Source organism: Glycine max, chromosome 4 (genome assembly GCF_000004515.6).
Source record: "Glycine max cultivar Williams 82 chromosome 4, Glycine_max_v4.0, whole genome shotgun sequence".
Taxonomy (NCBI): domain Eukaryota; kingdom Viridiplantae; phylum Streptophyta; class Magnoliopsida; order Fabales; family Fabaceae; genus Glycine; species Glycine max.
Window position 1 is genome coordinate 43987159 of NC_016091.4, and position 13510 is coordinate 44000668.

The 13510-nt window shown below is 35.5% G+C and overlaps 1 protein-coding gene and 1 pseudogene across 2 annotated transcripts; both read left to right on the plus strand.

The window, feature by feature from the left end:
- The first annotated feature begins 1618 nt into the window (after nt 1–1618).
- Nucleotides 1619–2486, plus strand: LOC100792681 (adenosine kinase 1-like; annotated as a pseudogene).
- A 6252-nt stretch (nt 2487–8738) lies between these two features.
- LOC100793742 (pentatricopeptide repeat-containing protein At4g16835, mitochondrial) lies at nt 8739–13155 on the plus strand. 2 transcript variants are annotated; one of them, XM_041014920.1, is made up of 3 exons: nt 8739–12533; nt 12679–12727; nt 12896–13155. In XM_041014920.1, the coding sequence occupies exon 1, from the start codon at nt 9666–9668 to the stop codon at nt 11571–11573; it is 1908 nt and encodes a 635-aa protein (XP_040870854.1). In that variant the 5' UTR covers nt 8739–9665; the 3' UTR covers nt 11574–12533; nt 12679–12727; nt 12896–13155. The 2 variants fall into 2 exon arrangements, with proteins under 2 accessions (XP_040870854.1, XP_014630274.2); XM_014774788.2 differs by lacking the exon at nt 12679–12727 and having other exon boundaries at nt 8739–12266; nt 12472–12533.
- Nucleotides 13156–13510: the final 355 nt, after the last annotated feature.

The window sequence follows — 13510 nt, forward strand, 5'->3', positions numbered from 1 at the left end:
TTTCGCTTTATCTTTCTCTTCCCATTTCTTTTCTGAATCTATTTTTGTATTTGGTAATAAAGGAAGATGAGAAAACACGATTTATTCAGAAAAATGTTGGTATCAATTTAAAGTCCGACGATAACAACTTAAGAGTTATCTACTTTTGGTAAGTCTTCACATTTCTCTTTCCAACTATTTGGTAGTGCAGAATAAATTTATATATAAAAATGGATATCTTGTTCTCTATATACATGATTCATTCCTCTTCTCTCCCTTATTTCTCTTTTTTTCATCTATTTCTTTTTCTTTTAATGCTTCACTCATATGATTTTATTAGTTTTTGTTGTTCCATTGATTTTGGTGTGGCTTTATTGATGGGTTATGGTAGCTAAATATTTATTTGATTTTATTATGTACTACTTTGCGGGTTGAAAGCTAAGTGTTTAGTTAAATGTCCAAATGTATTGAGATTTTCTTTGGCTATGCAGAAAAGATTTCTACTCATTTGTTCTTTTAATGTTTTATCTGGATAATGTTATACAGGTCTTTGTACATATTGTTTGAATGATATTGTGTTTTTTTATTCGTTTTGGACTGATTCACGAGTTGCAAGTTATGTGTTTGATTTAATATCCAAATGAACTTTGAAATTTTCATTGACAAGCTTTATTGGTTGGTTTTTTAAATATTAACGTTACATTCAGTGCATACTCACTATCACGCTACATTTAGAATATAGTTTAACTTTTTTTAGTGGCCAAGTTTAGAATGATGTATGATTTTTGGACTCAATTTTATGTGTTTTATTTCTCACTTATTTTGTTTTCTTTTCTTTGAAGCTTAGGTATGGAAGAAGTTGTAGAAGTTAGGATTAAATTTTTTGGCAACCCATGGCAGAAAACTGCAAAGCAAGATATGAAGGCAGAACAATTAGAGAAACTAGCAAAACTGGAAGATTAGTGTAAGCAAGTTCTTATTATTACTTTCTTGATAAGGGTATGCATTTTGTCAGTCTTTTATACTGAAGAAAAAATTAAAATTGTTAATTACTAATTTCTTTATATTTGTAAGTGTGGTTCAAAGACCACGTCATCATTAAGAATAAACACGAGCTTTAGCTTCATTTGACAAGTTACATTAGAAGTTACCCAAATTAGAGGAATGACTAACATTTCAAAGTGGCAATGTACTCAAAATATTGGATGGATACATGCAACCAGTTATCTAGCCTTCATAGCTAACATGCTAATTTTCTTGATTTGTTTTTACATGGATGTTTTATCAGTGTTTGTTTTTGTGGATTGATGGAATAACATCATTATCCCAGGCAAAACAACCACATTTGGTGATGTTATTATTGTAATTTTTCATATTGAAATGAGAAATTTATTTATTGGAGGTTTCTCAATAGGTGATTTCATTGTTCTTCAATGCCAGAAGATAATTTTAGTTGTCTTTTGGATAGTTATTTGGAAATAATTGAGTGATTGAGTGAATGAAATTAAAGGATTTACAATATGGTATAAGGAGCAAACTTGGTGAGTATTTTTCCCTCCCATATTGAAGTATATTTTAAAGAAACATGATCGATCCGTAGCATTTTGCAGATTAAGTATTCTATTCTTGTATGCAAATCTTCATGATGAACCTTTTTGCTACCTTTATCTGTGAGTTCTTCAAGGGTGCACTAGACAAAGTTATGCCATAAGGATCCTTCTTTGTTAAATTCAAAGAAACAAAATTTTACATATTGATCTTAATAATGTTCATTTTGGGATTTAGATATATGGACAACGTTTTTGGAAATGAGAATGAAGCAAAAACATTTTCTAAAGCTCAAGGCTCAGAGGTAATCATTAATTAGCAGGTCTAAAGGCTTGCCATTTTTGTTTTTAATTTGTCATGTATTTTGACTCTTTTCCTATTGTATTATTGAGCATACTGATAATGTTGAGGAAATAGCTTTGAAGATTTCTCACTTGCCAAAAGCATCATAAAAACATAAAAGTATTATCGTTATCACCCAAGGTGCAAATCTTGTTTGTGTTGTTGAGGATGAGAAAATGAAATTATACCCTGTGATACTACTACCTAAAGGCAAATTAGTTGATACAAATGGAGCAGGTACAAATCTATTGCTTTTAGTATTTAAATGTTAAAGTTACATGTGTAGTTAAGTTTATAGGCAATTGGTTTGCTCATAAAATGCTTTGAATAGTAAATCATAGTCATACAACCAATACATAGATATTGCATCTTGATGATAGTGACAAGCTAGATTCTGATTTTGTCTATTCTAAATGTTTGTGGAAACTTAAAAAATTGATAATGTTATGGACTTGTATTCTTTTGTGTTTGTAGGAGATGCTTTTGTGGGAGGATTTCTTTCACAATTGGTTGATCAGAAATCCATTGAAGAATGCGTGAGAGCTGGGTGTTAAGCAGCCAATGTTATCATCCAAAGGTCGGGCTGCACATACCAAGAAAAACCTAATTTTCATTAAATGATTCCACCTTTTTATGTTACTACTATGAATTATTATTATTATTATTGAGAAGGATTTTAATAGACACATTCAAACTATATGTAAGTCTTTAGCTAACAAAATGATTGAACATATTCTATAACGATTAAATATCAAGTTTACTCATATATAATATCATGGGTAAAGTGTAATTTTTTTGCTATTTTTTTCTTTGGTGAGGGATCTATTGTTGCTAGGTACAACGACTTGAACTACTTCTTTAGTTTTTGGTAGGAATCCATGTAGAACTATAACTCAAGTAAAGAATATTATCATCTGATTCAAATACAGAAAATTATTTGCTCTCCCTATCAAAGATTTTTTTCTATAAATATATATTGTCTACCACAGTTTACAATAACAATTTAGTTATATTTAAAGTTAGTTTTAAATTACCTAAGATTATAATTTTATGACATTCAATTTAATTATATTCAAAATTAGTTTTAGATTTAAAATTAGACAAAAAATATGTATTTTATTGTTTATAAAATTTTAAAACATGAGTAACCATAGATATTATCCAAACTAAATAGACAATATTATTTTATAAAATATATTACATATCTCAATCATATTATTTTTTATTCTCATTTATTAAGTTTTACACACTTACCACTAAATATATGCAATTCTATTATACATTTGATTTTATAGCTTATCTGTGTGTCTCCACGAGTACCATACTAGAATGGTGTTCTTTACTATTGGTTGTGTCTATTAAACTAAAGTTTAACACCAAGCATCGTAGATACTTTGATTGGTGTTTTCACCACTAAGTTATGCAACTCTTACCGTACTTCAATATACTTTTGATTATATATTATAATATTCTAAACAATAAAGTATAATAATAACTATACTTAAATTATATATTTGCGTTCAAATTATTGTTATTCTTACCTCCTTTAAAATTTTAATACAACCCAATTGAAGTCTACTTTACTTTATATTATTAATTTATCTCAAATTCTTATTTTTTAAACATTAAAAAAATAATTTTTAATCTAAGCATAATTTCAATATTATATATATATATATATATATATATATATATATATATATATATATATATATATATATATATATATATATATATATTGAAGGAAAGCGGATTGTTCTTCTTTGTTATTTCTTTTTTCTTCTTCTACCTCTCTTTCATTATATTCTGTAATAATTGGGAATAGAATTACCCAATTTTCTTCTTCTACCTCTCTTTCATTATATTCTGTAATAATTGGGAATAGAATTACCCAATCGAACCCTCACTCACTCTCTATTCTCAAAGAATATGAGGAACAATTCTGAACTTTATTCATGAATGAATGAGAATAAACATAAGGGCGTTTATTTATACCCTCTTAATGACAACTAACTTGCTAATCAAGCCTCTAATTTCACTTATTACAACTTTCCCCCTCTTCAAACATAGGACTTGTCCTCAAGACCTGTTAGCTCTCTAATCAAAATCTGGAAATTGGTGTTGCATACTGTGTAATTCCTTCCAAACTGCATCTTCTGGGTTGGTATGTTGCCATTGAATCAATACCTCTGTGACAGCACTGTTGCCCTTTTTCTTCATTCTTCTATCTAGAACTACTAGTGGTTGTGGTACAAATTCACCCTCCTCATTGTACAGTGGTAGTTCTTGTGATGCTATGTCAGGACCATGATGTTCTTTTAGCAGCGAAACATGAAATACATCATGTATTCTTGTTCCAGCAGGTAACTCAAGTTTGTATGCTACTTTGCCCACTCTTTCTACTACTTTGAAAGGTCCATAGTACTTTGCAGCCAGCTTGTGGAATGCTGAATTTGCCAAACTTAGTTGCTTGTATGGTTGTATTTTCAAGTAAATGAAGTCTCCACAGTTGAATTCTTTGTCTACCCTTTTGAGATCAACATACTTCTTCATCCTCTCCTGAGCCTTTGTTAAATTGTCCTGTAGAAGCTTTGTTATTTGTTGTCTGGTTTTTACCGTATAAGTTACTGTAATATTTGGCATAGGAGGAGGGTAGCCATATAGTGCTTCAAATGGTGTCATCTTGATAGTTGTATGAAACTTAGTGTTATACCATAATTCTGCCAAGGCTATATATTTTGTCCATTTCTTAGGTAATTCACCGGTAACACACCTCAAGTATCCTTCTACAGTCTTGTTTAATGCCTCTGTTTGTCCATCTGTTTGAGGGTGGAAGGCTGTGGATTTAAGCAATTTAACTTCATGTTGTTGCATCAACTCAGACCATAAAGCACTTATAAAGATGCTATCCCTATCAGAAATGATCTCGGATGGCCAACCATGTAATCTTACAATGGTGTCCATAAATACTTCTCCTATTTTAGCTGCTCCAAAAGGGTGAGCTAATGGTATAAAATGAGCATACTTTGTGTATCTGTCACAAACCACAAAGATAACTGTCATTCCATTAGATTTAGGGAGCCTCACAATAAAATCCATTGAAATGGACTTCCAAGCTCTATCTGGGACAGATAATGGCTGAAGCAATCCAGTAGGCATTTGTAACAATGGTTTATTTTTTTGGCAGATATGGCATTCCAGCACCCACTTCCTAACCTCCCTCTGCAATCCCTTCCAATAAAATTGTTCTTTAATCCTCCTATATGTTAGATCGTCCCCTGAATGTCCTCCAGTTACAGTGTTGTGGTAATGATGCATGATCCCTTCTTTCATTTGTAGATCTGCTCCGATTACCACTTTTCCTTTTCTTCTAAGAAATGTGCCATCAAATGTGTATTGCTTGTAAGAACCCTGATTTATCCTGATTTTTTCCACTATCTTATGTAATTTTGTATCAACTTTCCATGAATCCTTGACCTTCCTTAGTAACTGAGATATGACTTGGAAGATTGCTGCTATGCTTCCTTGGTTCTGCCTTGACAGTGCATTAGCTACCACATTTTCTTTTCCTTTTTTTATACTCAATACTGAAATCCAATCCCATGAGTTTCTCTAATCCCTAATTCTGCATCAAGGTTGTTGGAGGTTGCTTAAGAAGGTGCTTTAATGCTTTTTGATTAGTTTTGATTATGAAGTGTTGTCCAAGGAAGTAGTGTTGCCACTTCTTCACAGTAAATAATATAGCATAGAATTCTTTCTCATAGGCTGAGAGTAATTGATACTTTAGGCCCATGGCTTTGCTAATGTAGGCTATTGGGTGGTTTTTTTGAAGAAGTACAACACCAATACCTACTCTTGAAGCATCTGTTTCGACTGTGAAAGGTTGACCAAATTCTGGTAAAGCTAATACCGGAGCAGATGTCAAGGCCTGTTTCAATTTAGCAAATGCTGATTTAGTGTCTTCTGTCCATCTGAACTCAATGTCCTTCTGCATTAGTTGTGTAAGTGGATCAGCAAGCTTCCCATAGTTCTGAATAAATCTTCTATAGTAGCTTGAAAGACCTAAATATCCTCTTAATTCTTTGACTGTCTCAGGTCTTGGCCACTGTTGGATTGCCTTAATTTTATCAGGATCTGGATGCACCCCTTTGACAGAAATCAAATGTCCCAAGTAATTGATTTTGGTTGTTCCAAAGCTGCATTTTTTGTAGTTGAGTGCCAAGTTGCGTTCTTGTAGTATTTGTAGTGTAGTGTGCATGCATTGAATGTGTTCTGACCATGTCTTGGTATAGACTAAGATGTCATCAAAGAAAACCAAAATGAACTTCCTAAGGTGCTCCCTGAAAATATCATTCATCAGATTTTGAAATGTGGCTGGTGCATTGCTAAGTCTAAAAGGTAACACAACCCATTCATAGTGCCCACTATGGGTTCTAAAGGCAGTTTTATGAATGTCTTCCTCTACCATTCTGACTTGGTTGTATCCACTTCGTAAGTCCAGTTTAGAAAAGTAACTCGCACCATTTAATTCATCCAATAGATCTTCTATTAAAGGCATAAGGAACCTGTTCTTTATTGTCAAAACATTTAATTTTTTGAAATCAGTGCAACATCTCCATGAGCCATCTTTCTTTTTAACCAAAACTAATGGCGATGCATAGCAGCTTCCACTTTCTCTGATAAACCCAGTATTGAGTAAAGCCTTAACTTGTCTTTCTATTTCCTCCTTTTGAGCATGTGGATACCTGTATGGTTTCAAACAAAATGGTTTATCAGTAAAGAAGGAGATTTTGTGATCATACCGTCTTTTGGGGGGCAACGTTGTGGGCTCATTGAATAGCTGCTGGTATGTCTCTAACAACTGATGCAATTTAGATTCCTGTTCTTGAGTCAACTTGTGATCCTCCACCGATATCTCATCATAGCAAACTGGTCCTTGCAGTGCTACTAACATGGCCTGGCAATTCCATGATGTTCTCTGAAATTTGTTCACCTTGTAAGCAGACCAATTTTCCTTGATGTTGAAACCGCATTGTCAGCTGATCACAATTCCAGTTGATGTCACCTAGTGTCTTGAACCACTGCATACCCAGAATCACCCCAAAAATACTGCTAGGCAAAACTAAAAAATCAGCTTGAAAAATATGATCACCAAACCGCCATTCTACCTGAGTACAACTTCTAGTAATAACCATTTGTTTATTAGATGCAATCATAACTGGAAAATTTTTTATGCTTTGAGACTTAAGTCCGAGTGATTTTACCCACTTGGCACTAATGAAGTTGTGTGTACTTCCAGTGTCCATTAAAAAAGGCACTGGTTGTTTCTTAATTAAGCCTGTCATTTGCAGGGTGTTCCCCCCAGCTACACCTTGTAATCCATTAAGGGATATATGAACATCTGCATCCCTAATTAAATCCAGACTTTGTTCTACTAATTCAATTTCCTGCTCCCATTCATCTTTAGATGTAAATTTAGTAGTCATATTATCTTATGTACTGAAAATAACAGTTAGTTTACCCCATTCGTTACATCGTTGCTTATGATCCCTATCCCATTTTTCACCACAAATTCTACATAGTCCCTTTGCAATTCATTCACTAATTTGCTTCCTAGAGCTGAGATTTGTGGATGATACATTAGAATCTATTGACAGTGTTGAAAATGTAAGATTTTGAGATTGACTTTGTTGTAAGGTGGTGATTGGATAACTTTTAGTTTGGGGAGATGTAGAAGACCAAGATCTTGTATATCTGACTTGAGATTCGGAACTTACGATTTTGCTGGTGAGAATTTCTTTGCCATTTCTTGAAGGACCCCCTCTTGTAATCTTGCAATTCGTATAGCTTCTTGAATTGTCTTTGACCTATGAACCCTAACTGATTTCTCAAGCTCAAGGTTTAACCCAGAAAGAAAGAAACTTAATGCTAAATCTTCTGTAATTAATACTTGAGCTAACAATGTGTCAAAGTTTTCCAGGTAATCAATCAAGGGGCCATCTTGCTTCAATCTTGCAATTTCTGCTATTGGATCATCGAATGCACCCGTGTCGAATCTGCTTCCCGCATCGTGAATGATTTGTTGCCAAGAATTCCCTTTGTTATTGTTGTTCTGCATGTAATGTCTTTGCCACGCAAAGGCTTTACCACCCATTGATAGTAATAACAAACGACTTCTTTGTTCTTCAGGGGTACCCTCCAATTCAAAAAATTATTCTGCTTTTGCTTTCCACTCTCGAAAGTTGGAGCCATCAAAGGACGAAAATGGAATCTGCGCTCTATCAGCTATTGAAAGAACCATTTCTGGCATTTCATTGTGATGATCTTCATCGTTCGTGATTTTCTTGCCAGCGTTCATCGCTGCGATTGCTGCTGTGAGGCTTTCAATCAATACCTGCACTGTTTCCAATGTTTTCTGCATGGATTCTTGATGATCAGAGAGATTGTTTTCATAGAATTCCATGCGAGTCTCGAGTTCCTTCGTGGTCACTATCGTCACCGAGCTAATCTGATACCAATGTAACAATTGGGAATAGAATTACCCAATTGAACCCTCACTCACTCTCTATTCTCAAAGAATAAGATGAACAATTCTGAACTTTATTCATAAATGAATGAGAATGTACATAAGGACGTTTATTTATACCCTCTTAGTGACAACTAACTTACTAATTAAGTCTCTAATTTCACTTATTACATATTCTTCAAACGAATCAAACTCCTCTATTATTTATCTCTTATGGACGAGACCAATTCGTTCTAGAAGCAGTTGCTGCAAGCAAGGATGCGCACGCCAACTACAGTCTTTTTTCTTGGTATCTTTAGACCGTGGTTTAAAAAATTAACCAGTTAATGTTGCAAATCTTTTCTTTTACGTATTCCTAATTTTTTTGAATGTCTCATTGAATTTATTTTGTTTATATACTTATTTCCTCCTCCTTTTGCTTTGCTCTCTGCTCGCAATAGTGTGTCCCAAGTTCACCTTTTTCTTTATTTCTTCATTTTCTCCGTTGCGTTTTTTGCTTTTTGTCATTTTCCACTTTCAATGCAAGAAAATCTTTTCAGATGGTTAGCCAAAGACACCACCATTGAAGCGTACCATTCATTTAGTTATTTTCTTGAGGAAGAGGTGTAAGTGGTTTAACAATAGATGTACTTATAAGAGTATTTCAATCTTTTTCGTTTTTAAGTGCTGGGTGCACCATGCCCGATGCACTTAGTAACATCTTCTCTTTCTTCTTCAATTTTCAGTTCCTCATTTGCCGACTCTCTGTTTTCTTTTTTATTTTATTTTTAAATAAATAAAAATATCGCAACAATAAAATAGTATAAATCTGCCACATCAGCCGCGGTTAACTGATTGTCGCTACGGTGCGACTGTCGAACTATGGGCACCGTTCACAATAAACTTTTTCAGCCTTTCTAGTAACACAGTACACATTTTATTCAAACGCTTCTAGTAATCTCTCTTTTAACTTTGAAGTTGAACGATTCAGCAAAAGAAGTTAAAGAAAGATAAACTGACAGACACGAGTGACTGCGTGAGAGAGACCCAAGTCCAACGCGCGGCGGCAACAACCCTCTGCAGCGGTAGTGGCGAAACCCAAAAGCGACGGTAACAGTGGCCAACCCAGATACGACGGCGGCAATAGCGGTGCGAGGTGGAGCTTACGCACGTTCTGTCTGTTTGAGAAGAGAGACCCAAGCTCTGTTCTTGACGCGTGATGTCGTGCGATTATATTATATGATCCAACTCACGATATTAACAACCATTATAGTAATCCATTGATTGATCCATGTATTGTTTACGATTATTGAGGAGGAAGAAGCGAAGCCCTTTGTTAACCTCGTCCTTTGTTACACTAAGCAAGTATGTTTCCTCACACACCCATCAACATGAGTTCAACAATAATAACGTCATTGCCTCCAACAAGCTCATCGCCAGCTACGTTCGGTGCGGTGACATAGATTCCGCTGTTCGTGTGTTTGAGGACATGAAAGTGAAGTCCACGGTTACGTGGAACTCTATCCTTGCCGCCTTTGCCAAGAAACCCGGCCATTTCGAATACGCTCGTCAACTGTTTGAGAAAATTCCCCAACCAAACACTGTTTCGTATAACATCATGTTGGCGTGTCATTGGCACCATTTGGGTGTCCATGATGCCCGTGGCTTCTTTGACAGCATGCCTTTGAAGGATGTTGCATCGTGGAACACCATGATTTCCGCATTGGCTCAGGTTGGACTCATGGGTGAGGCTCGGAGGTTGTTCTCGGCAATGCCGGAGAAAAACTGTGTGTCGTGGAGTGCCATGGTGTCTGGATATGTAGCTTGTGGGGACTTGGATGCTGCTGTGGAGTGTTTTTATGCTGCGCCTATGAGGAGTGTGATCACGTGGACTGCCATGATCACTGGGTACATGAAGTTTGGGAGGGTTGAATTAGCAGAAAGATTGTTTCAGGAAATGTCAATGAGGACATTGGTGACATGGAATGCTATGATTGCTGGGTATGTTGAGAATGGGAGGGCAGAGGATGGGTTAAGGCTATTCAGGACAATGTTAGAAACTGGGGTTAAGCCTAATGCTTTGAGCTTGACTAGTGTCTTGTTGGGTTGTAGTAATTTGTCAGCATTGCAGTTGGGTAAGCAGGTTCATCAGTTAGTTTGTAAATGTCCTTTGAGTAGTGATACGACAGCTGGGACTTCATTGGTTAGCATGTATTCCAAGTGTGGGGATCTAAAGGATGCCTGGGAGTTATTCATCCAGATTCCACGGAAAGATGTAGTGTGCTGGAATGCAATGATTTCTGGATATGCTCAACATGGGGCTGGCAAAAAAGCTCTTCGTTTGTTTGATGAGATGAAAAAGGAAGGCTTGAAGCCAGATTGGATTACTTTTGTTGCAGTATTGTTAGCTTGTAACCACGCAGGATTGGTGGATCTTGGTGTCCAATATTTTAACACAATGAGAAGGGATTTTGGAATTGAAACTAAGCCAGAACACTATGCATGCATGGTTGACCTTCTTGGTCGAGCTGGAAAGTTATCTGAGGCTGTGGATTTGATAAAAAGTATGCCATTTAAGCCCCATCCTGCCATTTATGGAACACTTCTGGGTGCTTGTAGGATCCATAAAAACTTAAACCTGGCCGAATTTGCTGCCAAGAATCTGCTTGAGCTTGATCCAACTATTGCAACTGGATATGTTCAATTGGCTAATGTTTATGCAGCACAAAACAGATGGGACCATGTTGCTAGTATCCGAAGATCAATGAAAGACAATAATGTAGTGAAGATACCTGGATATAGTTGGATTGAAATAAACAGTGTGGTGCATGGGTTTAGATCAAGTGATAGATTGCACCCTGAATTGGCTTCTATACATGAGAAACTAAAAGACTTGGAGAAGAAAATGAAGTTGGCTGGTTATGTGCCTGATCTTGAATTTGTGTTGCATGATGTGGGAGAGGAGCTGAAAGAACAGCTTCTTTTATGGCATAGTGAGAAGCTGGCAATTGCATTTGGCCTTTTAAAGGTACCATTAGGGGTTCCAATCCGGGTGTTCAAAAACTTGAGAGTCTGTGGAGATTGCCACTCTGCAACCAAGTACATCTCAACTATAGAAGGAAGAGAAATCATAGTTAGAGATACAACTAGGTTTCATCATTTCAAGGATGGGTTCTGCTCCTGCAGAGATTACTGGTAAGCTTGATAATGTGCAATCAACACAATGCCTATTGAATTGAAGGGAATACTGTGCTAGAGATTAAAAAAAGTGGGCTTAATTGCTCTAGCATCGCATTAAATTTCCGGTTGAACGAATTGGATGTGATACTGGGAATTAACTGCCAAGTCCTTTTACCCACACCTAAGTTGTTAGCAGACTTATTGACACCTTGTAAGATCCACAGGTGACAGACAGTGACCAAGAGAAAGCTTTCGAAAATGCAGCCTCAAGAAAGGAAAAACGACTCATTAACTTCCAAAACAAAAGCTACATGGGTTGTGTAGTGGAGTTCAACAATAGTTATTTGGAAACTGATTCATACGTGGCCTGCATTAGCAAGGAATGCTGGAAACAACCAACCTATGATCTTCTCGTTGAACATTGAATAGTTGAATTGGGGGATTTTGTAATGCTATATGAGGCAGTCCTACCCTGAGTTGATTTTAATTATAATTGTTTAATTTATTGATATTGTTATTTTAATTTTAAAAACTGATCATTATTGTAAAGTGGATGGCTCAATTACAACTAGCTGTGGAGAACTTTACAGGGACCACTATGAGCAATGAAAGGGTGATTTTTCCCACAATCTTGGCACAACTGATATTTTAACTCGGCTGTTGCATCTGCATTTCAATTGGCCTGGGAATACCAGTAGTCCAGTACATTAGAGTGAGTTTTGAGTGTTTCTATTTGCTGCTACATGATATTGTTGGGTTTCAACCCCTTGTTTAGTTGGTGGTAGTCTGTGCCCTTAAGCCCTCCCTTAAAAAAATGCTGATCGTTGATTGGGATGGGAAACATGCTCATAGTGTCTCTCAAATGTTCGATCTCGTTCACAAAATTTTGGCCTAAATATTACTTATTCAAATGACAGAAATATATATGCCGACATCCAGCAGGAAATACCTGGAAAGTGGTTTCTGTTGTTACTGCAAGGTAGGAGGCAACATATTATAATTTTTTTTTGTTCTCTTGGTTCTGTCATCTTGTGAAACTGTGGTCAATTATTTTAATCAAACATTTATTTAATTTTAGAAATATATTAAGCATTAAAAATAAAAAGTTAATTTGCAACATGCAGAAAGAAGCTGGTATTCCTAAAAAAATTATTGATGACATCCCTGGTTTGAGTAAGTACTTAATTCCCAATCTGAGTTTAGTTACTTAGCAATAATTTTTTTTGGGTACCTGTGGGAAAAACTAGACATTACTTGTCTTTGAAGATAGCATGCTTTGTGTCAATTTTTTTCATATCTTTTAGGTTTGCTAACTTTTTTTGTATTGTGTTCCTTCTGCAGGACCTTCTACATTTCCTAAGCAGAAAATATAATTGGCAGTTGACAAATCCTTTGCATGAAAAGAAAAGTTTGAAAGGAAGACTTTATTCCATTTTGTGCACACAGGAGTCTCAATTAGAAATGTGCACAAATGATTCATATGGACAAGGTGGCTATGTAGTTAGAAGTATGATTCATACCGTATTTGCTTTGTTTTCGTTATAAACTTATCTGTAAGATCTTAGTTTTCTGAACCATAAACAAGTTGCCAGCTTTGATAATGGGAAAATCCAAGATGGCAAGTGATGATTTTAAGACAATGCAACTATTATATAATTGTGTTATGAGAATGCAAAAGATGCATGAACATCCTCCTATCGCCTGGTCGCCCTCCCTTTGCTTACTAAGTCAGAGTGAGTTTATACATGTGAATCATGAAGTTATTTTTACTATCTGAGTATGATGCAATTTTTCAATTCAGTAGTCATGCAATTCTTGTAATAAGAGCATGTTATATTGTGTGAAGATCTTACTGGTTGCAGCAGCAATAGTAGGTCATTTTTCCTAAGTATGCAGTGATATCTTTTGAGGAGAAGTAATTCAACATTTCTTAATCAGTTTAAGCAATTCAACATT

What these genes read in the sequence shown, in the direction of transcription:
- LOC100793742 (XM_041014920.1), top strand. Translation starts at nt 9,666, where the DNA reads ATGTATTGTTTACGATTATTGAGGAGGAAGAAGCGAAGCCCTTTGTTA.